The sequence below is a fragment of the Amphiura filiformis genome, chromosome 14 (genome assembly GCF_039555335.1).
Source record: "Amphiura filiformis chromosome 14, Afil_fr2py, whole genome shotgun sequence".
Taxonomy (NCBI): domain Eukaryota; kingdom Metazoa; phylum Echinodermata; class Ophiuroidea; order Amphilepidida; family Amphiuridae; genus Amphiura; species Amphiura filiformis.
The window spans coordinates 23,574,701-23,601,758 of record NC_092641.1 but is presented as its reverse complement, the minus strand read 5'-3'; the positions used below and the strand labels follow the sequence as shown (position 1 = coordinate 23,601,758).

The 27,058-nt window shown below is 38.0% G+C and overlaps 1 protein-coding gene across 1 annotated transcript; it reads left to right on the top strand.

The window, feature by feature from the left end:
- Positions 1-24,289, top strand: LOC140169852 (sushi domain-containing protein 2-like). Its single transcript, XM_072193164.1, has 18 exons — positions 1-67; positions 2,696-2,920; positions 4,592-4,713; positions 4,989-5,078; positions 6,397-6,657; positions 7,905-8,042; positions 8,775-8,952; positions 10,525-10,682; positions 11,385-11,490; positions 12,169-12,475; positions 14,018-14,308; positions 14,728-14,996; positions 16,102-16,257; positions 17,220-17,381; positions 17,882-18,024; positions 18,873-19,005; positions 23,489-23,742; positions 24,180-24,289. Exons 2-17 carry the CDS (start codon positions 2,851-2,853, stop codon positions 23,716-23,718), a joined length of 2,814 nt encoding a protein of 937 aa, XP_072049265.1. The 5' UTR covers positions 1-67; positions 2,696-2,850; the 3' UTR covers positions 23,719-23,742; positions 24,180-24,289.
- Positions 24,290-27,058: the final 2,769 nt, after the last annotated feature.

Here is a 27,058-nt window from a genome sequence, read left to right as displayed (position 1 = left end):
ATTTGCTGGAAAAAGACAAAAGAGGATTTCATATATAAGTCTTGCAAGTGATCGAGATCATCTCCGAGTAAGTATTTCATTAACATTTTATTGTTTTTTGTTTGCTCATTGTTTATTAATTTCATGCACTAGGCCTACCTTGACTTGTTTTTCTGCATTTGAACAAATGCCAGACTTAACGGTTAAAAAAAATCTACCAGCTATAGCTATCGTTTTTGGGCTGCCTTTAGAGCCTGTGCTAGAACTATTTTTTCAATTACACATTTCTATACAATTTCTAGATTGGCACGATTGGAATAACTGATTTTTGTTTTTGTTTTTTTGTTTTTCTTTAATTTTGAACTGTAACTGAACTACCTTCATATCCTTCAAGCACCAGCATTTGTACGTCATACATGTATATAGGCTAAAGTGTAAAAGTCATTCTGCACGTTATACGCTTTAGAACACTTGAAATTTAAAATTTGCTTATTTACAATGTTTCTAATTGGTGAAACTAAATTCATTTTATTATGGAGTACCCCTTGAATTTGAAGTGCCATCAATGTTTGAAAAACACACACATGTATTAAGTAAACAATAGTAAACTTATTTGTGATCTTGAATTTGCGCCAGAGTAAATGGTATAATTTGGTGCATGGAGACATAACCGTATAAATGTTTGAATGATATAATCATGATTACACAAACGTCCCTATTTCATTAATCAAACAATAATAGTGAACACCAATGAAATTGTACAATTTTGAACTCATGCCAGACATTTTTTGCCAGAGTACATTATGTTTGCATAATAGTTAGAGAACTTGAACTTTGATTGTTTGAATAACATTTGTATTAAATCAAACATCTATATATAACGAACTCGAAACTATTTGGCGCTTAGCATGCTTAGTGCATGTTCAAGCAGAGTCATTTTGCGCACATTTTTATGCAATATTTAATTAAACCATTTTATGCGGAACACCGCTTTGGACCGTTTACACAGTGTTTGTGTTCAATTGATTGCTAATTTAAACACTTGTTTGTAATTTTACTTAGTATATCTCGAATTTTTAAAAAATAATCAAAATTATTTGATATCAGAAGGACATTCCTCGTATTCAGAATGCAATTTGGTATGTCTGATGTGCTCTTAAATCCCACAAAAATACTGTGCAATCGTTGCTATTCAATTTGGCAGTTAAGAGACCCAAAAGTTTTCATAATTCCAAAATAAAGACCAATCTTAGCACCTTGTATGCGATATTTTTGGAACACGTCAAAACGCGTCCGGTGTTCAAAAATTTAAATTGTTAATTAATAATATTTTATTTAAAATCGGTATTCCAATAATTATTATTATTAGAAAAAAAAGAAAGAAAAGAAAATGTATTTAAAACTAAGAAGTTCTACATGAAATTATTATTTTAGAAAGATTGGACAACAATAATTAATGCAGGCATACTTTCGGATACATTGCAAGATTGATAATATTGAATAGTAATTTTTAATTTTAAAATTTTAAAACTTGGTGTATATACATGGTATATTCCGTCATCACCAGTGACGGTTGGCAAATGTCAAACTTATATAACTTGTGCGATAATTGACTATGAACAAAAAGTCAATGGCCATGAACTGTTGCATTTTATGGAACATATATTTTGGGTGGCACAAAAGTCTCAGATATAAGCAGACAATTTTTAAGTGGAGAGGCTTTCTCGGTGGGAATTCACAATAAGTTGAAGTATTTCTATACACTGTCGGTAATCACAGTACCGGTGCAGCCGGTCGCTATTCGAGTGGTCAAGCTTTCGTCAAATGCGTCTCTGACTTCATAAGGAGAGGATGAAGTCAGAGATACATCTGACGATAGCTCGACCACTTATACAGCGACCGGCTTCATCGATACTGCGATAACCGACGATGTGCTCGTAGAAAGACTTTTAAGTCTTAAAAGAATGTTTTTACTTTTTGGAGCCCTAGTGTAGAATGAGGACTCCGTTATATCTAACTTCATCCTCTTAGACCGTAATGTCAATTTGAAGATAAAACAAATAAAACATGTCGCTATCTACTCAAACAAGTTTAATTTGTTGCGTCATGTATGATTTAATTACATAGTTATTGCAGCAAACCAAACATTCTTCTAGATAATCATAAACTTGTTAGGATCTTTGATGACTCTTTGTTTTAGATATGTGATTTCCGGGGGAGCCACAACATAATGTCAGAGCTGAAGTATATTGATAAAGGAGGTCTTCTTCCACACCCGTGGCTATATTTTTCTCAAGCTACAAATGTATATGAAACGTGTGACTTTTCCCCTTAAAGGTTTGCTTTAGGTCCGGGTTAGGTAAAGAAAATGGTCTAAACACATCCTTCCTGTTTTATGGAGACATAAGGGTCAAATGACCGCGAATACCCGTAACCTGGAAAGTGTGCTGAGGCCTCTGGGTTTGGCGCAATACGTTATTTAACCACCTTATTATTTTTTTGCCCGTACAAATAATGGTTACATACCCCGGATGTCTCCTTTGGTCTTGTTTTTGCATGTAAGCATGATAGGTTAATATTGCCAGTCGCCCACATTATATTCCACCCTGTGAGTTCGTGAAATTGTGTATCTCTGTTAAATCAACAGTGGACTTAGTAATAAGTACAACAATATCATGTATGTATGCGACATTGAATTCATTTTATCATTTTGTAGATTAAGAACTATTCCCGCTTCGAGAGGTAAACGGTCTAGGCCAAAGTCCACCAGCACTTGCAGCGTCTGCTTCGCCGCCATCTTTTGTGCCGAAGAAAGGGAGCGGTTCCAGCGTGCCTATTCTGATCAGGGCGAATTAGAAATTGGAATACACCATGGATACTCATTGGGCTTCTTCGATTTTTGTGCTAATAATTTCAGCTACTTCTGTGCAATCTGCTGCAAGTAAGTGTTTGTTTTAAAATGATATTTTTTTATCATAAAATTTGATTATTGTTGTTGTTGAATGTTAGCGAGGCACAACTTAATTTAAATAATTATCATGATTATTTTTAACATTTTTGTAACAAAAAAAAAGGTGTTGGTATCGTAATAATAATTTTATAATTATCACACTCTTCGTATAATTTAATTTATATTGACAAAAGGCACAAATGGAAATGAATTTTACAATTTTTGAGATGATCAATAATTGATAGATTATAGATTTATATATCTTATCAGTTCAGTTTCTTGCTTAACGCTATACCAATATTGCAACAAAGTGTTTGGTTCAATTAAACAAAGGCCATAAACCTCCTACAGAATTTTTTTTTTTTTTTAAATGTTTCAAGTTTGTGACTTTAGTGACATTTATTTGCTAGAAAACTACAAAATAAGGATGTTTACTCAAAATAGTAATGATTAAATATGTATATAATATTAGTGTTTTTACGACAGAGACGAAAGGCAGACCCTCCCAAAAAACATTACAATATATTGGTTTTACAATAATACTTGTTTGCACAGCCGCCTGTATCAGTAATATAGTTACTTGAACTGCAAATAATGTTTTTATGAAGGACGTCTGCCTTTCGTCTCTTTTCGTCAAAAACACTCATTAGAGGCACATATGCTTGTAGAATTCTACTGTATTTTTAATCAATTCCAAATAAATAAAAAAAAAGTGCTGCACTATTCTGAAATCAGGAGTAGAAACACCGTCAGTACTTTTGGATCAAGTCATCACTCATGACTAAGAAACCAGACAAATAGATTTCGAAACGTCGATACTCCAAAAATGTGCATTGTACATGGGTAATGTTTATTGGAACTTTAAATACTAAAATGAACATTGATCCAAGTGAACCTCTTCCAGAATATGGCTTGATTTTCATAAAAATTGGTGGAAATAATTAGCAATAAAATCTACCAATGTTCAAGGTCATTCTATAAAATTGCTATTATCATTTCATGTTTCTCTTGCCTCTGATGTGTTAGCCAGGGGAATATGCAGTTTAAGTTTTAAAATTGCGAAAGAATTTACCGTCCTACAATGATTGAGTATAGGCCAATTTAAGTGAAAATATACATTTTAAACTAAACGGTGACAACTCTCTAGTCCAAAGATTCCCTAGTCCGAAGGCTCCTTAGTCCGAAGGTACGCTAGTCCGAAGGCTCCTTAGTCCAAAGATTCCCTAGTCCGGAGGCTCCTTAGTCTGAAGGTTCGCTAGTCCGAACACGCAATTTACCATTCTCTTGTCCGAATTTTGAAAGAGGTTCGCTAGTCCGAATATTGGGTTCTCTAGTCCGAAGATTCGCAAGTCCGAATATAGAAAAAGGCTCGCTAACCCTAACCCTAATCCTAACCCTAAACCTAATCCTATCCCTAACCCTAACCCTAACCCTAACACTAACCCCAACTCTAACCTAATCCTAACCCTAACCCTAACCCTAATCCTCACCCTAACCCTAACCCTAACACTAACACTAACCCTAAACCCTAATCCTAACCCCAACCCTACCCTTGTTCTATATTCGGACTGGAGAACATTCGGACTAGCGACCCTTCGGACTAGAGAGAAGTCACGAAACTAAACACGACAAAAATGCATTTTTATTTTATTTTTATTACAGATTTATACTCTTATGGCACGCAGGAAGGGGATTTGATTGTAACACAACAAAATGACGGGTACAGACAGATCAATTTTACGCAGGGTTTTCCTTTCTATAGCTACTTATTTAAAACAGCCTACGTAAGTATTCGTTGACCTTTGACCTTTGCAACACCCCCACCCCTCGTAGCCCGTGTTACAAAATGGCTCAGTATTTCTAGGGTTAAAAAGAAAACAGGAAAAAAAGAGAAAGGAATTAAGAGACATAAAGTAGAGAAATGGAAAAAGAAGAACAGGGGTTTAAGGAGATATGAAAATTATGAAAGGTATTTTTTGCTTCAGTTTACTCTCAGATATCCTACCGAAAGTATGATTTTTTTTGTAATTGTGTTTATATACATGGTATATGCATACAGATAAATGAAAATGGCTTGGTCTCAATGCTTACACCCGTGAACCAGGCTACATGGAAGGAACCATTCCCAATTGATGGAACTAAAGATAATGTAAGTATACTGCTGTGTTTGCTACTTGAGGATGAAAATGAGAATGAAGGTAAAGAGGAAGAGGAGGATGAAGATGGAGATGCAGATGGAGATGAAGATGGAGATGGAGATGGAGATGAAGATGAAGATGGAGATGGAGATGGAGATGGAGATGAAGATGAAGATGAAGTAAAGATGGAGATGGAGATGGAGATAAAGATAACGATAAAGATGAAGATGACAGTAAAGAGGAATAGAAGTATGAAGATGAAGATAAAGATGAAGAAAAATGTAAAGATGAAGATGAAGATGGAGATGAAGATGGAGATGGAGATGGAGATGGAGATAGATGGAGATGGAGATGGAGATGGAGATGGAGATGAAGATGGAGATGGAGATAAAGATAAAGATAAAGATGAAGATGATAGTAAAGAGGAATAGAAGTATGAAGATGAAGATAAAGATGAAGAAAAATGTAAAAATGAAGATGAAGATGAAGATGAAGTTGGAAATGGAGAAGAAGATGAAGATGAAGATGGAGATGGAGATGCAGATGCAGATGCAGATGGAGATGGATGTGAAGATGAAGATGGAGATGAAAATGAAGATGAAGATGAAGATGGAGATGAAGATGAAGGTGAAGAGGAAAATGAAGATGAAGATGAAGATGAAGATGAAGACGAAGATGGATGTGAAGGTGAAGATGGAGATGAAGATCGAGATGAAGATGAAGATGAAGATGAAGATGAAGATGGAGATGGAGATGCAGATGAAGATGAAGATGGAGATGGAGATGATGATGGAGATGAAGATGGAGATGGAGATGGAGATGAAGATGGAGATGAAGATGAAGATGGAGATGGAGATGGAGATGGAGATGGAGATGGAGATGAAGATGAGAAGATCAAGATGAAGATGATGGTAATATGGATGTTGTTGTCGTTGTTGAAGATGATGATGATGATAATAAAGATGATGATGAAGGTGATGGTTATGATGATGATGATGTTGATAATTATGGTGGTGGTGCTGTTGTTGTTGTTGCTGCTGCTGCTGCTGATGATAATGATGATAAAGAACTATTTCCTAATTAAATGAAGACAGTAACAGTTACCATTAATCATATAATTATAATTTTCAACAATTAAATTAGAAATTACTATTAACTATTCTTAAACACTTGAGAAAGTTTCTGCAATCTTATTGGTTCTTAGCTCTGTTTCGTTGTTTTACTTAAAATAACGATGTCACCCGTGTTTATATGAGACCATAGATTGATAAACAGCGGCTAAAAACAATACTATTATTCTCTAAATTTGATTTGATTTGATTTACTCAGAACGGCGATGGAATGGTGGATAAGGAAGGAGCCGATGCCCGAGTTATCATCGCGCCATTTTGGGCTAACGTTGATGTCTCTGAAGCCGGAAGAGTCTACTTCCGACAAATTAACGACACTGAAGAAGATGTTTTAAAAAGAGCTACTGAGGAAGTGAGGACGTGTTTCTTACCAGAGGGCGATTTCACACCAAGTTTTGGAATCATCATCACCTGGGCTGACGTATCGTTCTTTGGGCATTCCAGCTCCACCACAAATCCGGTATGTAACGAATTCAAAAAGAATTCAAAATAACGAAAAAGTGATTTTAGGGAATGTTCAGAAATAATTGGGTGGGTAGGGGTAAATTTTGGACCTTAAAAAATAGGGGGGACTAAATCCGGTATGCAACGAAATAAAAGAATTCAAAAATATCGAAAAAGTGATTTTAGGCAATGTTCAGAAATAATTGGGTGGGGAGGGGTAAATTTTGGACCTTAAAAAATAGGGGGGACTAAATCCGGTATGCAACGAAATAAAAGAATTCAAAAATAACGAAAAAGTGATTTTAGGGAATGTTCAGAAATAATTGGGTTAGGAGGGGTCAATTTTGGACCTTAAAAGAGAGAGGGCTAAATCCGGTGTGCAACGAAATCAAAGAATTCAAAAATAGCAAAAAAGTGATTTTAGGGAATGTTCAGAAATAATTGGGTGGGGAGGGGTACATTTTGGACCTTAAAAGAGTGAGGGGTGGGGACTAAATCCGGTATGCAACGAAATAAAAGAATTCAAAAATAACGAAAAAGTGATTTTAGGGAATGATCAGAAATAATTGGGTGGGGAGGGCAAATTGTGGACCTTAAAGAGAGAGGGGTGGGCTAAATTTTTTGGAGTGTATCGAAGGGGTGGGGAAAAAAAGGCTATTAGTATACACTTGTAATAAAAGGTTAAACCCCACATTTTCGCGTGACAAAACTAAATGGAGGTACCGGGTGACGGACAAAAAGCGCACTATGCAATAAGCCTTTTTGAAATATAGCGGGCACAAAAGGAGAGGGTGTACTTTGAAGTGAGTAATCTTTTGTATGCTTCTCAGCTGACAAAAAATTACTCACTTTAAAGTACGCCCTTCCTTTTGTGCCCGCCATATTTCAAAAATACTTATCAACATTGACCATTTTGATAATTCCCGAAATCCTTCACAAAGGAACCGAGATTACGTCATCCTCAATGCGCATACCATCAACACGCACCTTCCATTGGTCGAAGGTCCGCATGCAATGAGCACGTGATAACGTTTTCTGGTGGTTTTTTATTTTTGCAAAGGATTTCTGAAAATAACCGAAATAGTCAATTGACATAAAAAAATTAAGGACCAAAATGGTCTTTTAACATTTTTTTAAACATAATCCATAAAACATAGTACCAGAGTCGAAACAATTTTCACAATCCTTATTTTAGTATACTTTTTGTATGTCGATACCACTTTGAAGTCATAATTTACATTTTATTCATACTTTTCTAAACAGAGAAATACCTTCCAGCTGGTTCTTGCCTCTGACGGTCGGAAATCATTTGCAATTTTCCTATACGATAAAATCGAATGGAATGCCGGAACTGAGAGCCAAGGTTCTCCAGAATATGGAAAATCTTCTAGAGGAGCAACGGTAAGGAATGATACGTGCACAGTATCGTATTAGACGATAGGGGTGGGGTGGGGGTAAGGGGAAGAGTGGCCCAGACGGTTGGCTAGCTCCCGGGCTAGCTCCATCTATCGGGCAGAAGAAAATCGACCAGAATTGCCCTGTTAATCTTAATCTTAGCTAATCTTAGTAAACACCTTGATTTTGGGCGAAAACATTTGAACGTTGCAAGTGGCCCGGTATTAAATACCATTTTCATATAGTGTAAAATTATTCCCTGGCTCGCGCGCAATTTTCCATGTAACACTGGGCCAAAATGAAGCTCACCGGGAATCAATGTGTTAAATCTTTGTCCCCACCCCCAACAATCGACTCATGATACGCCACAGTACGTGCACATTTAAAGCGTTTCTAAATTTGAATTACTATTCTGTTTTCAAACAAGAGATTGCCTGTGAAAATTTTTATTTGAGATAACTCTTCTGTCTACATTAAGGCTTGGTATTTAAAAACAAAACATAACGACAAGGAATATCTAGGCATTAAACTATGTAGAGACTGCAGACAGGTTTGCGCTTAGATAGCTATCGACCTCCTTGCTGAAGCTGGCTCGAGGTCAGTAATTATTTTGCCATAGAGCGACATTTTCACACATTGACCGGCTGCACCGGTAATGTGACATCCGACGTCGCACCCGAATAAAAATCAGTTGTTTCTTTTTTATGTTATGTTTTATTATATATTTATTTTTAATAGGTCGGTTTCAATGTTGGCGACCGGTACAAATCTTTATCACACACAAGATCGGGAAACGATTATAATTCCCAGTCTAACCTTCCAGACACAAGTAACTGTCCTAGTCTTGAACAACAGGGTGTTTGGTTTTACAGGATTGATCAAACAGAAATGGACCAGGCTGGATGTGAAAGTAATGGTAAGATATATATGGTTGTTTGATGGCATGTAAATCTGAGTCATTTTAAAGAAAAGTTGCACAATGATGGCGCTATTTATCTAAAATCTTGTTTGCATATTCACAAGGGGTAGACACTTGTGAAAAACAGACTAACAAATGACAGAGGAATTTTCAAAAAAACTTTTATCATGAAATGTAAGGTAGGACTCATTATTATTTGGATAATTTAGATTTAAAATAATGTAAATAGCGCCCTCAATTTGCACAGAATGGCACAGGTTATAGAATTAAAATTACCACAAAAAGCACAAAAGATGATTTTTAGATGAATAATTTGCTATAGAAACGAAAATCTATGTTAAAAATTGCTATAAAATATATGTGTATATACAGTTTATTAATGTGATAGCTGTTGATATTATTCAGGTCTAGAATTGAACATTATAACAAATGATGAAATCAAACAATATAAATTTTTTCTCGGGCGTTGTTGGAAAAGATCGAAAACTACTGGCAATAGAAACAAATTGCATTTTGGTGAATGGTCTCTAGCCTCAAAGTTCGAAGTATTAAATCAGCTGCTTTAGGAAATTAATTTTGCAGCTTGGTTGGGGTTGGAGATTTTGCGCTGTTTAATTTCTTACATGTAATTTCGGAGCTTTTTGCATGCTCGATCATTGATGCTTGGTCGATCCATATGAACTTAATCAATTGACCATTGTTAATTGTGATAATTGTGTTTGCCTGTATTGATATTGACCAATATAAATTTAGCATTAATTTTGATTAATTAGTTGTTGGATCATTAATAACTAGCATCGATCCAAAGATCGAACGAATTTGTTTCTGGTGCCAGTGCTAACTTTACATTGAAGGGGGGGGGGGGGAGAAATTAAAAAAAATCCCCGATTGCAGTTTGTATGCAGAAAAAATGAGAGAAAGGGTAGTTAATTCATTAAATGAAATATAATAACTGTATTGTAATTAGCATTTGATTAGATTTTATATTTACCTTGTAGTTTTTGTTTTGATGATGTGGTTATTTATTTAATACAATTCATATTACAAATTCAGCAGATAGGCGAGATCTGCTTGTTTCTGTAGACAAAAGGTAGTCTTCCGCAAACGGCTCTTTTCAGAGCCACCAAAACTTACAAATTCAGCAGATAGGCGAGATCTGCTTGTTTCTGTAGACAAAGGGTAGTCTTCCGCAAACGGCTCTTTTCAGAGCCACCAAAACCTTTATATTAGCAGATAGGCGAGATCTGCTAGTTCTCTGTAGACAAAGGGCAGTCTTCAGTGAACGGCTCTTTTCAGTGCCACCAAAGCCTTTATATTAGCAGATAGGCGAGATCTGCTTGTTCTCTGTTGACAAGGGGCAGTCTTCAGTGAACGACTCTTTTCAGAGTCATCAGTAGAAAAGGGCCGGTCTACATGTCTCATTCTTAGGTACTTTGTCCTGAAGAAGTCAGAGCTACTCCTGACGAAAGCTTGACAGTTCTAAACTTGTCCGACGGCGAACCCGCTAAAAACCCACTAATTGTTATGAATTCCCGTCGTAAAAGCCTATCCATATTATTCATTCAACAGCTGACTTGGCCATCTTCCCGTCCGTGGGGAGTATGTTTGGTGGTGAGAAGATCTATTTGGACGGCCCATGCTATGATTCGAACGTCGAAATCCTCTGTAGATTTAAGTATAATAATAACGAATTACAAGAAGTATCTGGAGAAAGGATCGACAATGAGGTAAGTTAACCCCCTGAGCACTACCTGCCGATCTAACATTTCCCCCGATTGGTCAATTACTTGATATTTTCATTTGGAATTTCCAATCAGAATGGAGTTTTGCAAATATTTCACCCCAATTTTTTTGCGTGGTGAAATTATTCTACAAATGTTGCTGATTGGTCCAATTGATAATGAAAACTCCTTTTTGACCAATAGGCAGGTAGTTCTCATGGGGTTATTAACATGCCGGGGGGACTCTCGATTTAGTTTGAGTAGGAATATGCGGCTAAAATTTCGAAACCATATCACAAAAAGTAACTCAATTTTGCTGTCTAGAATCCGCACTTTTTGTGTGGAAATTTCAATAAAAACCCTCAACTCTAAACCATTTTTCTGACAATTGCAACTCAAAGTTACATATCAAATAGGCTAAAAATGCACCCCAGGCCCATATGTACACCCTAACCCTTACCCTAACCCTAAATCATAACCCTAATCCCAAACCTTAACTCTAATCCTGAGGATAAACCCATATGTATCGAACAGCCCCGTACCACACTAAGACCCCCTCGGGTTGACATCGGGTATTTTAACCTTTTCAAGTTTTCCGATTTGAAAATTTCTGTGATTTTATTTAGCCTTTTCAAGAATTATAATAATAAAAATATAAAAGATTACTCCTTACCTACTGATCCTACTTCATGTACTTCATGTATATAGAAAGCCTATTGTATACCAGAACCATTCTTTTTGTCTGGAGAATTAACAATTGAAGTATCTACCGATGGCGGCGCCAACTATCAACTTTCCGCTACATATTATGTTGGTAAGTCAGGATTTGTATAATTATCTATTCAACAATTCAAGTCGATTCATTTTGAACTTTAATAGCAAAGTAAAATAAAGTTTACAAAATTTATTATACATTGTTTTATTAACTAGTGTGTTCTAAGTTTTCTCTCTTCTTTTTGATTGGAGTTGAAGGGTAGTGGTTTCCTTGGATCTGGCTCTGATAAAAACTACACTATAACGAGAGACAGAGATAAAAAAAAAAGACTACTTCGCGTTTAAAATGCTGACAACTAGACAGAAAATGCTGCACTGTACAGTAGGCCTACTGCGTAGGTCGGCAACCAATCACGGCACGCCTTTGCCCTGACGTCAGACGCGAACGAGTCTTTTTATCTCTGTCTTTTATTATATAAAGTGTGCTCAGTATAATCATTGAATGATCTTGGCGGATGATTATATCCTGACTGCTCAAAAAATTATCGCCGTATTCAGACGAGCTGAACAGTTAAGTTAAAGTGTCGGACCCCGGGACCCCAAACCCCCCAAGTGCGAAACTTCAAGTGCGTCAATATGGTCAGAATCTGCCCGATCCAAACCCCTGAATTACCCCTCAAATTTCCCGACACCTCAAATTTTTGGACCTCCGTCTGGAAAAAAATGAAATAAAAACTTAATTATTCATACTCTTCGTTTTAATTTCTTATTTCACCAGCCAACTTGGACCGCATTTCATCCAGCGGAGTAACCCGTGCCAATCCAGATTCGACCAACTGGGACAGATCAGACTATGATCTCTCGGTATCATGGGACCCTTCCGAATTCGGTGACAATGTTAACATCAGTATATCTGCTCTCGTATATCAAGAAAGTGGCTCTGATGGCCCTGAATGGGAGGAAGTGTACGATATTGCAGTAGATATGGAGAATAGTGGCGTGCATAATTTTGAAGGTGTAGCTGTGAGTCAAGTTTATGAAGAAAATGCATTTGGGGCTATCAGGATTAGAGAAACAGATAATGAGTAAGTTAGCCTCAATAATGCGTAAGTTAGTCACTATAATGCGTATGTTAGCCATTATAATGCGTAAGTTAGTCACTATAAAGCGTAAATTAGCCTTTATAATGCGTAAGTTAGCTTTTATAATGCGTAAGTTTGTCACTATAATGCGTAAGTTAGTCACTATAATGCGTATGTTAGCCATTATAATGCGTAAGTTAGTCACTATAAAGCGTAAATTAGCCTTTATAATGCGTAAGTTAGCTTTTATAATGCGTAAGTTTGTCACTATAATGCGTAAGTTAGTCACTATAATGCGTATGTTAGCCATTAGAATGCGTAAAGTTAGTCACTATAATGCGTAAGTTAGCCACAATAATGCGTAAGTTAGCCACTAAGTTAGCCTTTATAATGCGTACGTTGGTTAATATAATGCGTAAGTTAGCCACTATAATGCGTAAGTTAGTCACATATAATGCGTCACTTAGCCACTATAATGCGTAAGTTAGCCACTATAAAGCGTAATGTAGTCACTATAATGCGTAATTTAGTCACTATAATGCGTAAATTAGTCACAGTTATGCGTAAGTGAGCCACAGCAATGCATAAGATAGCCATTATAGAGTGCCACTATAGTTAACCACTATATATAAGTACCGCTGCAGCTAGTTACATTTGATAGGGTTGGATACTAAAAATTAATTCATTCTTTCAATAAATTTTAACATTTATAAGGGAAACTATGCTTCATTTATGGTAAGCAGGCAATGATGTTTTAAAAAAAAACCACTTTAAGTCAGACTGATTATCGTACACAAACTTGGAAACGTTAACCCTATGAGAACTACCTGCCGATTTGCCAAAAAGTAGTTTTCATTATTAATTGGACCAATCAGCAACATCGTTAGATTAATTTCACCACGTAAAATAATTGGGGTGAATTATTTGCAAAGCTCCATTCTGATTGGTGATTAGAGTAAAGATATCATGTAATTGACCATCATCATCATCATCAGTCGGCTGCGGAGCAGGCGACTACAAGCTTTCTCCAACTAATGCGAGCTTGGGCAAGCGAAACAATTTTGTTTGGCTGCAGCATCCCTTCAGTATCTCCCAGGAGGTGCTGGACATACTGTAAGTACAGTGTGCGCGGCCGTCCCGGTTTCCTCTTCCCATGTGGTGGAATATAAAGCGCATATTCTTTCACAGGCTCGCCATCTTCAAGACGCAGTATATGGCCGAGAAATTTGAGTTGATGAATCTTGACTCTGGCAACCAGTGGAGTGGTGTTGGTCAGGTTGTAGATGGTTTCGTTTGGAATCCGATCCACACGCTTGATGTTTAACATGACTCTGTAGCAAGATGTTGCAAATGCATTGATCTTGTTTTCCATGTCCTTGGTATTACCCATGACTCGCACCCGTACAGAAAGACAGTAACACACGTTGTCTGAAACAGCTTGATTGTAATTGACCAATCAGAGGCAATATTACTTCGTCAGGTAGTGCTCAGGGGTTAACTTTTAAATCATCCTATCTAAGCATTGTGTTGCATTCTCTTTTACAGCGAAGGAAGGACACTATGGAGTGACGTCCATATGTTGGGCTATCTCCTCAACGATGAATACCAGGACAACCCTCCATCGTGGTCCAGGAGAATGTGCGACGAATGGGCTGAAGCTGACGACAAACTTCCAAGTTTCGTGGAAAATCTCTTTACGTGTCCTTGTACACTACAACAAGCTATTGTAGATACAGGGCGCTTCCAGCCTGATGCAGAATGTAGCATGTTTGACGACGGAAGTAAATGTTTGTACCATACAGGTGCTAAACATTGCGTCATAAGTGTGGCAGCTACGTAAGTTTTAACGAATCCTTTGACTACTTGTTTTGTTTCTTTTCCTTCATTCCTTCCTTCCTTCCTTCCTTTTTTCTATCTTTTTTCTTTCTTTTTCTCTTTTCTTTCTTTTTTTTTTTTCTTTCTTTTTTCTTTTTCTTTCTTTCTTTCTTTCTTTCTTTTCTTTCTTTCTTTCTTTCTTTCTTTCTTTCTTTCTTTCTTTCTTTCTTTCTTTCTTTCTTTCTTTCTTTCTTTCTTTCTTTCTTTCTTTCTTTCTTTCTTTCTTGATTGAAGATTCGACGGGTTGCTATTTATATTCATAACTCATCAACGGGTGAAAGTCTTTGAAAATCGATCATCCCAGAGTAATTATTTTCAATCCTATTTGGTTATATGTACTTAAATTAACATCACTGTGTAAAAACTGTTTTTCTCCCCAGCATTAAAACAAATTCTGGTAGCGAGTGTTGTTATAATCAGAATGGCGACTTGATGTACGCAGGTGACACTCGGTTCGGCAGCACAGGCGATCGTAGCCACGTATGGGGAGCTGAACCATACCAAGAACCCGGTATGGTACCGAGTTTGTCTCATTGGTACCATGATGTACGCACATGGTATTATTGTTGTGTGTGGGGAGATGATTGCAATTCATATCTAGAGCGAAGACCTACTCCTGATTGCAAAGAGTACATACCTCCTAAGACATGTAAGTACCGTCATTATTCAGGCCACGGCTTATCTGACTTTTGTAATTGTAGGCAAATAATGCTATTGAAATTTCAATACTTCGTTAAAATGATGTCACAAGATCCACCGTATTTATAATCAAATTCGCATTACATGTGTTAGACACGAGTGCTGCTTCAATTAAACACTCTTTCACACCCGCCTTGTTCGCCATGAAATTTGTGTGTTAGAAAAACATATCTATGTATCTGTCTCACTCACTTCTTGGATGAATAGATGATAGGATTTTACTTAATAAAATCAATCGGCTATTCCTTTTGGAATCCATATACCCCGTATGGAAGTCATGACTTTAATCATACACGGGGTGTAGACATCTTGGAATTCACAGTGAAAGATTAAGGTCATGTCTTCCATAGGTGGTGTGTGGATTTCGAATGGATTTGCTCAATGTCAGACATGGCCCTCTGTGAATATCTTATCCGGGGATAGCAGGCATGAGGTGTCACTGTAGTTGAAACAGATAATAGTTAGACATGCAAAAACCGAGTTGCATTATGAAGATGATTTGCTTGTTGTTGGTGAATGTGTCTTGTTCTACGACGTATCGGTCTTTTCCAGCAAGTCTGCTAGCTAGAAATCTTAATCAAAGTCGGGTCGACTATTAAACTGCATAACTCTGGAAATTCCTAGTCGATTTGACTATATTTCTAGTGAAATAAAATCTCATCAGATTTTCCGAGTCAAATGTGGCCCGATTCTAGACAGGATTTTAGGTCAAATTTCACTATAGAAATCTAGTCAAATGAACTATATATCGTTTTAAGAGTGTTATATACTTTACAAGACCTAAGCAAGGGATAACAGGGGCAGCTAAATCCCCTTAAATAAAATATTATATTCTCTGGTAAAATTGGGACAAAAGTTAATTTCAATTAAAGCCCGTTTTTACCCGTTTCACACCAACTGACTTGGACAAAAAATGGCTGGGATTTGGCTCCTTCGGATCGACGGACGTCGACCTAGATACCTGCTTACCTCTCATGTTCATTGTTGTATGGGTATGATAATAATTCTTCCCAAGTTTCCTTATGACATAATTGCGATGTTTTTCTCAATGACAGCGGCAACATTTGGTGACCCTCACTTCGTTACATTCGATGGTGTCGAATACACATTCAATGGGAAGGGCGAATACACCATGATACAAGAATCAGACTCTGGATATGAACTTCAAGTACGTACTGAACAAGCCGAGTGCTCATCATGCAATAGTACTGGTAAGTTACTACTACTCAAAATACAATCTCGTCAGATAATGACTTTTAAGGTAAAGGGGGATCATTACACCTCCTCTACAGCGAGTCTGTTTACCTTCCCGGCGTTGAATAAAGCCGGTACCTATTTGTACAACTGGGCGGGGAGAGGCAATAGGGGTGAACAGCCTTCTCTAGGTGCACAACACGGTGTGACGCCACGGGGATTCGAACACGCGACCACGGTAATTTCCGTCGATGAGCCTATCATTACTGGGCATGTGTAACTGCGTACCAACTTTGTGCGAATCGGCGAGGACATATACTTTGCAATTAAGAATTACCCAGAAAATTTGTATTCGTGATCTTCGTCACCATTTTGTAAAAACTTGCGCATGAGACGGTGTTGATAGATGACTTATATTGGGCTATTCCAGTTGAAATCCATATGCCCCAATGGAAGACATGACCTTAATCTTCCACAGAGGCCAACACAGGGAGTGTGAATTTTAAATGGGGTTACCTGAATGGGTTACTTTGTCTCCCTGCCTTCCATACGGGTTGTATGCCAACTGGAGCGGCCCATTGCGTTTGGTTTCAAATGAAGTTTGGCATACATTGTTACAACAGATAGAGAGTAAAGTCTTATCTTGGAGACCAAGGTCATTACGGGATAAAGCCCAGTCGTATTTAGCAGCTTTTAGCTTAGGGGTTGAAGGAGAACATTGTTTAATAACGGTGTAACTGTTTTTAGTATACTGACATTGGCTTCCTCGTTAGTCCAAGATGTATTCATGCTAGTCCATGTCGTCTGACTGCTGTAAATATAAGATGCCAACTCAAATTGCATTCAAGCTGAACATATTTCAGTATACTGAAATAAAACTGTGGACATATCGCCATAATAGCTAAATGACTGAATGGAATCAAGGTAACTTTAATTTGAATGTTCATTTTCCGGATTAATTTTGTTTTTTTCTTTCCAGACGCAAATGCTACAGTAGTAACGGCAATTGCAATGGGTGAACCCAACTCGGATACCATTCATGTTGAATTGAATTCAATTACTGTGCTCAAATTTATCCGCAAGGTGTCTGGGTCAACAGAGGTAGTCGACTTTTATGGACAAGAGTGGCTGGACTTTACTGGTACGTTTCTGATATTTATGATAAGTAGTTAGCAAATGGGTTAGAGAACAAACAAAGATTCAAGACATCTTGGAAACAGCTATTAAACACAGGAAATGGAATAGGGCATGGCATATCAGTAGAAGAACAGACGGACTACAGCAATTACTGTATGGAGACCAATGATGGGAAACAGGAACCGGGGAAGACAGTGCAAGAGATGGAGAGATGAGATAGACCAATACTGGGGAACAGTAAATTGGTTCAGCAAGGCAAGAGATAGAGCTACCTGGCGTAGACATGCTGAGGCTTTCGTCCAGCAGTGGACCGACAATGGCTGATGATGATGAGTTAATTCTTTTAAAATTTTGATACTGTCTTCAGTCCATGATATAAAGATCACCATATTCATTCCAAATCGCTATATTTATGGCAGAGAATTGTGTACTCTTGCTTTTTTTTATATTCAACTTAGACGAACTTTTTTTCTTCTTTCTTTCATGTCCACAATACCTCTGCAGGTGTTTCAATCATTGTAATGGCAAGTGACAAAGGTAATGTCCATCAAGCCACAATCACTTACTGGGACTCTGGAATAGGTGTCAATGTCACAGCAAATGGTCAGACACTCTCAGTGGCTACTACTCTTCCACCATCTCTTAAAGTAAGTTATCATATTACGCTGCAATTCCCTTAAAATATATGGAATACTTCACCATTTTCCAGCCAAATCGATGGGTAATAACTCATTTTGTCAAACAGAGTCTATGGCGTGCCTTATTTATTTATTTATTTATTTATTTATTTATTTATTTATTTATTTATTTATTTATTTATTTATTTATTTATTATATAACCTGGGTTGACCTTTCAATGCACTAGCATTGTTCTCCCAAGGTGCTCATGTATTGAGAGAGTCAACATCTGACTACCAAATGCCTCTGTCGTGAGTCATATCATGTATATTACTATATATAACTCACGGAAATCATCTGGGTAATGGTAATGTACTGCGTCTCACCTTGCGGCACCCTTTTTATGAGGTCACTTCACTGAATAGAAAACATTCTGGGAACTCAAAATGTGAAGTGAAAATGAAAACATTGTGCAAGGTAGAAGTAACGTAATGGACTATTCCATTTCAATTCCATACACCCTCTGGAAGACCTTAATCTCCCACACATGGCGATTTCAAATGTAGTCCCCCAGTTCAGGTGTTTCTCTATCGGACGCCAGTTTGTACCGAAATTCCTTCCCACAAGGTAATATGCATGTTGCATGATGTTAATAGCTGCAGTTCAGAGATTAATCCATCTCCTTTGTTATGACCATATTTGGAATCAGCGTGAAAAATGCATTAAAATGAGTACAAACAAGCTTAGTATTGGTTCAGTGGTCCTTAAGATAGGTCTTGATATTTATATTGAGAAAATATCTCAAAACTTGGACTTTATTATGTTGAAGCTATGGCTAACACGCAGAGCATTATGTTATAACTTTTGTAACTAACAGGACAACACCGACGTAAAAGGTCTGCTTGGCAGCTGGGATGGTAACAGTGACAATGATCTGAAGAAGAAAGACGGCACCAAATTGAACCCTGACACAGTTACTGCACAACAGATACTGGATTTTGGAATCTCATGTAAGTTGATACGTATTACGTTGTTTCGTCTCTGCTGTATGGACCGGTTGAGCTCTATGTCATCCATCACCAGAGTATTATATTACTGTATAACATCATGAGTATCTCAGATGTTTATCAACTTCAAGTGTCGTCGCAAGTTATACTACGGTTCATAACCAAATATATTATTGTATATATGAGAAAGGGGAGGCTATAGCCGCGGAGCTGAAAGTTACCCTTACCAGCACCCTACTACCATCTTAAGGGGCTGGGTTTCCCACTGGATGTTTTTATTATCCTTTGGGTGCTCCATGTGTTTTCCTGCTTTTACTTGTTCTTCCTCCTTCTCAGCATCCAGTTGCCTAGGGCTAGGGCTTATTTTTAGTTTTAGTCTTCAGCTTCGTTTGCGTACCTACCTACCTATCCTCTTCAGGCCCTGTGGCCCATAAGGCTGCAAGTCTCCTCCTCCAGCTGTCCCTTTCTCTAGCGTGGTAGGACAGAATACCTGTTTCAGGTACTTCTGTAGGGTAGAGACACCTGAGTCTGGGAAAAATCGAGACTTCACTGATGCCGCTGAGGGGTACATACACACAGATCTCCTCGGCAGGCGACCAGGTGTATCCCCATATGATTCAGTATGGGTGGCAACTGGACTAAATGCTGAAACCTTTCCTTTATATCCTTTAGGCATTGAATTAGGTAAATATTTTTCGTCTATTTGATGTCTCACAGCCTGGGGACGGGGCTGTTGAAGAATTCCTCCTGCGTAATCTCTGCGTGTCGTAAAAGTCGACTAAAAGAGGACCATGAAATCTTAGGGGCCAGTTGATGTTGGATGGCACCAACAGGATCGGCAGGATCAATAACAGGCTCAACCCTGATACATGGTTAGCCCTGCATCGAGCAGCAGCGATGTAGTACGAGTTCTTGGCGCTCCTTAATATATTCAAGGATATCGGCAGTACTCGATTTAGTGATGGGCGTTTTGGCAACCCCAAACACGGCTGTCAATGCTGCAGTGAAGAAGGCAACGGGATACCACTTCACTTATTGTTTCCCAAGAATAATCATGGAAGGTCACAATTTGATGTTAGAGACTAACGGCGTGAAGGGGGCTGTGGATCCTAATGTGGACGGCTCCTCGCCCGGTAGGGTGTCCCATGGAGAGCAGGTGGGCCCAGACCGTCAGCTAGCTACTGTTCGAAATAGTAAGGTTATCTTGCGAAAAAGTAACATCATCAGAGTTGGAACCTGGAATGTGCGAACTCTTAACCAGAGTGGGAAGCTGGAAAATGTTAAGCAAGAGATGACCCGACTTAAAATCAACATACTAGGAATAAATGAAACCAGGTGGACAAATAATGGAGACTTCAAAATCGATGACTTCAAAATGATTTATGCAGGTGGTGACAAGCATGAGAAAGGAGTTGGGCTAATGCTAGATGCAGATATGGCTAAATGTGTGCTGGGCTATTGGACTGTAAGTGAGAGAGTTTTGCTGGTCAAACTACAAGGACAACCTTTCAATATCTCTGTTATTGTAGTATATGCTCCCACAGCAGAGAGCACAGAAGAGGAGATTGATGCTTGTTATGATAAACTGGAGGAAGCAAAGTCTCAGTGAAATACAACTGATCATGGGAGATTTGAATGCAAAGGTGGGGCAAGGACAAGATGTCAAAACAGTAGGCAAGTTTGGACTTGGAGAAAGAAATGAGCGTGGTGATAGATGGTGCAGTGGTGTGAAGCAAACAGCATGGTAATCACAAACACTTGGTTTAAGGAGCACCCCAGAAGAATATATACATGGAAGAGCCCTGAGGATCGCACAAGGAACCAGATAGATTACATAACCATTAATGACAGATTTAGAAGAGCAGTGAAACATGCGAAGACACATCCAGGAGCAGACTGCGGAAGTGATCATATTCCAGTAGTATGCACACTTCGTTGTAAGCTGAGAAAGTTGAAGAGAGCGAAGATCACGAAGAAGGTAGATTTTGAACAGCTGAAGAAACCAGAGATCCGAATGGAGTATTCCATCAAAGTGGAGAACAGGTTTGAGCAACTTACAGACGAAGGAGAAGAGATGGAATGGGAATCAATGAGGGATATCTTGGTCGAAACAGCAGAGGAATGCCTGCCAAAGAAGAAGAGAGAAAGTAAAAGCAAGTGGATGACAGAAGAAATTCTATCAATGATGAGAGACAGGCAAAAGATCATGGACAGGGTTTCGAAAAAATATAGAGAGTTGGACAGGCAAATAAAGAAACGTTGCAAGGAGGCCAAAGAGACCTGGCTGAATAGTGAATGTGCCAAAATTGAGAGTCAATTTGGAGAGAATCGGAATGTGTACCAGAGGATAAATGAGATCTCAGGCAGGAAATCAGGCTGTTCAAGCTCTGGGTGCATCAAGGCAAAGAATGGTAATATGCTGGTAGGGAAAGATGATGTAATGAAAAGATGGATTGAATATGTTGGGGAGTTATTTCACGATGTAAGGGACGGTTTGCCAAGCTTTTCAGATTCTATTGAGGGTCCAATGATATTGCAGTCAGAGGTTCGATCAGCTATCAAAATGATGAGCAGAAATAAGGCTGCTGGGCCAGATGGAATAGTTGTTGAAATGATTGAAGCATTAGAGGATTATGGAATTGAGAAACTGGCAGGAGACATCAACAGAATGTATGATGATGGGATATTTCCGGAAGACCTGAGCAAATCAATCTTTATTGCTCTTCCCAAGAAACCTGGCGCTGTGGATTGTGAACAACACCGTACAATTAGCCTTATGAGCCATGTTACAAAGATAATTCTAAGAATCCTGTTACTCCGTGCAAGAAGTAGAATAAAACCTGAGATTGGTAAAGAGCAGTTCGGCTTTGTAGAAGATGCTGGTACCAGGAATGCGATTTATGTCTTGAGAATGTTAACAGAGAGAGCGGTAGAGATGCAGAAGGATGTTTTCATGTATTTCATTGACTACTCAAAAGCCTTTGACAAGGTGAGACATGATCAGCTTTTTGAAGATCTTGGTAAGCTAGACCTGCATGGAAAGGATCTACGACTGTTGCAGAACCTTTATTGGAACCAAACAGCGTGCATAAGAGTGGATGGAGATTGTAGTGAATATACAAGCATTAAGAGAGGAGTCAGACAGGGATCTGCGATGTCACCAGATATCTTTAATTATTACAGTGAGCTGATTCTAAGGGAGCTAGAAAAGGAAAACGGTCTTGGTATAGGTGGACATAACATCATGAACATAAGATATGCGGATGACACTGTCCTATTAGCTGAGTCTGAGGAGGATCTGCAAAGGCTTCTTGATGTGGTGGTTCAGGAAAGTGAGAGGAAAGGTTTATCGTTAAATTGCAAGAAGACAGAATGTATGGTGGTATAAAAGACTGAGAGCCCAACATGCATATTGAAGGTGAAAGATCAAAGAATTAAGCAAGTTTCCTCCTTCAACTACCTTGGCAGTCTAATCACAGAAGATGCCAGATGTATTAAGGAAGTTAAGAGAAGGATTGCACTGGCTAAGTCTTCATTCTCAAAATTAGACAAGATCCTAAAAAACAGTGCCCTCAGTATAGAGACCAGAATTCGGGTACTCAACTGCTATGTCGTCCCTGTATTAATGTATGGAAGTGAAGCATGGTCAATAACAACAGACATTAAAAGAAGCTTGGAGAGCTGCGAGATGTGGTTCCTTAGAAGAATGATGAAGATCCCGTGGACTGATAAAGTTTCTAATGACGTTGTCCTAAGTAGAGCAAATGTGAGCAGGAAGCTGTTACGTGAAATCAGAGTTAAGCAGCTCAAATTCCTTGGTCATATCCTCAGAAAGGATGGTTTCGAGAACCTAGTATTGACAGGAAGAATAGAAGGAACAAGGAACAGAGGCAGGAAGAGAGTGATGTGGTTATCAAATCTGAAAGACTGGCTAAAAGAAAGGGGAGCTGAACATAAAGCGACAGAGCTTCTGGAGAAGGCTTATAACAGAGAATTGTGGCATGACATGATCGCCAACGTCTTAGGATATGGCACCTAGAGAGAGAGAGAGAGAGATGAGAAAGGTTTTTAAACACAAGTCTCTAACACTATATTATTGTATAGGTTTTTAAATTTTAATCTACATTTAATTTCTCCTTGATATTGTTTCAGTCAGAGTGTCACACCTCTATCAGTTTTGAGAAGCGTTTTAGTTTGATGTATATGAGCTTATATGGTGTACCTCTAGGTTCAATTCTAGGACCCACTAAAAAGTATCCATGCTGGCGACAATATTATACCACGCATATTCGTCTTCTAACTTTGAAACTAATGTTGGTCAATTTTCCTTTGTAATCTAAGCTGCTTTTATTTTAGATTTATATAAAATCTATATGCGTCATTGCATTTATGTCCACAAACCCCCACTAGCAGGGGAATGGAATCAGAGGTGATGGCCTTGCTCAAACATAACATAATACTGTTTTATCTCATCATTTACTGACAGGGGAACTCGAGAATTCCTTATTCTACTACGAAATTGGCAACCACGATATGTATCAGGATAACGACTTCGTACCTGTATTCGACACCCCAGACCGTTCAACATTACCCGACGATCTGGTTGAAGAAATGGACAGAATTTGTGGTACAAGTAAACAGTGTTTGTATGATGTGTCTATAACGAGGACACAACTGTGGGAGAATACACTAAAGCGGCCCTGGAAACACATATGAGAGCGTCTGAATATACAGAACCTGGTAAGTGAAGACTACTTCTGTAAGAAGTGGACAGAATGTGATGACAAGTAGAGAAGGAAAACCAGATTAGCTTTATGAAATGTAATGAAAATGAGCTTACATTGAAAAATGGTTCTAATGCAATTTTTTAAGTTGCTTAGTTTAGTGAAACAACAACAAATAAAACAGAGAAGTAATGTTAGCATTTCAAAATACTCCTTTAAAGCAGTGGTTTATCTTGTCATAACGATTCAGAAACTAACTATACTAAGCAATGTCAGAAAATAATAATCAAAATGGTAAAGAGATAATCTATGATATCAAAAGCTTAACATAAACCCGTGAACATGTTCTGACCAGACCTTGCTTGTGACGGGTGGTTTTCCCCAACCATGGTTGATTTCCAAAGGTTGATCAATACGGCAAAATAATACACATGTTTTGTTTTTTGTTTACAGTTGTTGCTTGCCCATACCTCTCCACACCAACAAACGGTACAAAAAATTACAAAACTTCTCAGCAAAATAACTTAGAAGGTGCAATTGTGGTGTTTTCATGTGACGAGGAGTTAGAGATCAAAGGCCCTGAAGAGAGAACATGTCAGTCATCAGGAAAGTGGTCTGGCTCTGGTGATACAGAATGTGTTGGTAAGTAACTATTGTCTTGTCATCTGTCTGTCTGTTTAATTGTTTGTCTGTAACGTTAGTCAATAATAATTTAGACGAGGAATCCAAATGGTATCATTGAAATTCCACAAATTGTACAATTAAAGTACATTAGTTTCCAACCCATGTTAAGTCCAAAACCACATGTTTCTCATTTATTTGTGTGATACAATCACAATTACTTTGACAAGTTTAACATTAGCAACAATGAGTTAGTTGTACCATCAACAAGCCATTATTTACCACAACAATGCAGCTTAACAATGTGCAGACTATTGTTCTCATTTGGGAATCAAAGGCCTCAGACAGTATTGTTACTGTGCATCCATCCACTGTTTGCTTTGTAATGGTGCATCCAACTGAAATTACTATACCTATAGCATCACAACCCATTGCAATATCGCACAAGTAAATCAGAAACATGTGTTTGTGGACTTAACATGGTTTGGTAACAAGGTCTTCAAATACCTTCCACATAGGCAATCATAGGCAATATAACATTACAGATAAATGCAATGACTTATTTACTGTAATTGAACTTAACCAATAAAATCTCGCAGTGAAAGTGAAATCAGGATATTCGCCGGCTAATACGTAATTGTATATCGGTTAACCGATAAGTTTCGGACAATTTTGGATCACTCGCCTTATAGTAAAGCACCGATTCACGTCATTGTGTTTTGCGTCTTTTGCACAGTAGTAATTTTTGGAGGGATTGTTTTTGCAATCTCCCTCTATTATACCCTATGATGGTTGATATTATACTAAAATAAAGACCAAAAATACGTACCATTGGCTCTTACCAATCCACACAATCGAGTTTCAAATTTCCTTATGATGTAAGGTCATTTTCCCTGCTAATTAATGAGCATGAATGATGTACCCAAGTCATGTGAACTAACTGAAAACATAGGAGGAGATTGTACCTCCCGGGGGCACTCCCACGTTGGAGGTCACGCGCATCTATGGCTTTTAAGACCCCTCTTGTCAGCCCTTATTTTTCCATTTGATCTGTCACCCAAAGACCCTTATTTTTTCAATTTGAACAGCAACTTTTATTTACCACTGATTTTGTTACTTATTTTCAAAAAAAGGAACTATAAATTCAATGTTCGAGGTTTCTGTGGCGCAGTTTTGGCTCTCATCCAAAGATTCCATTTAGAAAAAAAAAGATCATGTTCTCACCCAATATCTCCATATTTTTTACATTTTGCTCTCACCGAATGCCCCTTACTGTGAAAGTGTCAGCCCTACTCCTATATCCATTTCATATTGAAGTGTCCCCAGGTACGATACCCACCATGCCCTGTTAGTAGGACGAGAGTTTATGATTATGTCGAATTGTTGAGTTAAAGTCAATCCTGGAACACTCAATTCACCTACATTATTGGAATAACAATGTCTATGACAAAGGACCATGTAAGTCAATTTACGTTCATCATCGCTTTCATCCCTCTTTAGGGATTTATAAGCTAATCGATATATGGTATGGTAAAATATGGTGTTCCTCCAGGTTCAATTCTAGGTCCTCTTGTTCTCATGCTGTTGACCATTCCATGTCAATTTCCTGACATTTACGTCTTCTGCACCTTCAACAGCATCTCAAAGAGTTACCAAAGTAGACAATAAGCACCGTTCACGACGGTGACAATGATTACTGCCAAATTCAGTACTAGGTAGCAATCATTGTCACCGTTGTAGTAATGCAGAATTTTCACCCCAAAGAAAGATACCATGAGAAGCACGATGGGTCTATATGAACCATCTTATTAGAATTGTAATCTGTAAAATGTCTTTCCAGTCGTTCTGTAACAATATTTTTCTGATAGTTGGCTGTACATTGCACCAGCACAATATTAGTTATACACACTGTGTTCATTTGATACCATAATGCACTCATTGCAATCAGTAACACAACCAATCTGACTGACTTAAAGGAAATGCTGACCTACATTTTTAACTATCCAAACAATATAGATTCAATTATCGACATTATTCAGGTTTATAATAAGTTCAATGTCAATGACGATGCCCTCTGTTAATTTTTGGGATTAAATTTGCATGAGCAGAGTTCTAAATGTAGGGGTGAGTTGATCTCAATATTAATCAACAAAAACGAGAGACTGGTATATCGATATGCTTGTGCGAACTACACACAACCACTGCATTGTCCAATGGCCTTATTGTAATGTGGCGTGAGTTAAAATATGATACACGCCCATACTGCCAAGCAAAATACAATAGAAATTGTGAGGCAATGCCAGGCAATGACGTCAGAAGTCAACTCATCTATATGTCTTATAAATAGTACGAGTATATTCCGTATCTTTGAATACTGGGCGTAATTGTCGAAATCCAAATCTACGCATGCATCTGAACGATGCAAGGAATTACAGAGATTTTGTAGAATGCTCAGCAGCTAGCATCGATTTACCCCGGCCGAGACACTTGACTACAGAAACATGGTAAGTTCGCGAAACATTTCTTTTTTCAAATTTTAAGTTTAATAAGCCTACTGAGTAAGAAACAACATTAGCAATCTAGCTGTAAAATCCAACAAGTGAATATTGTACCAAAACAGCCAGGCGGGCTTTTTAATTCCAAACTCGAAATGAAAATATTATGTAAGCTTCTTAAATCCATATTAATTTTGATGAAATATAAATAAATAC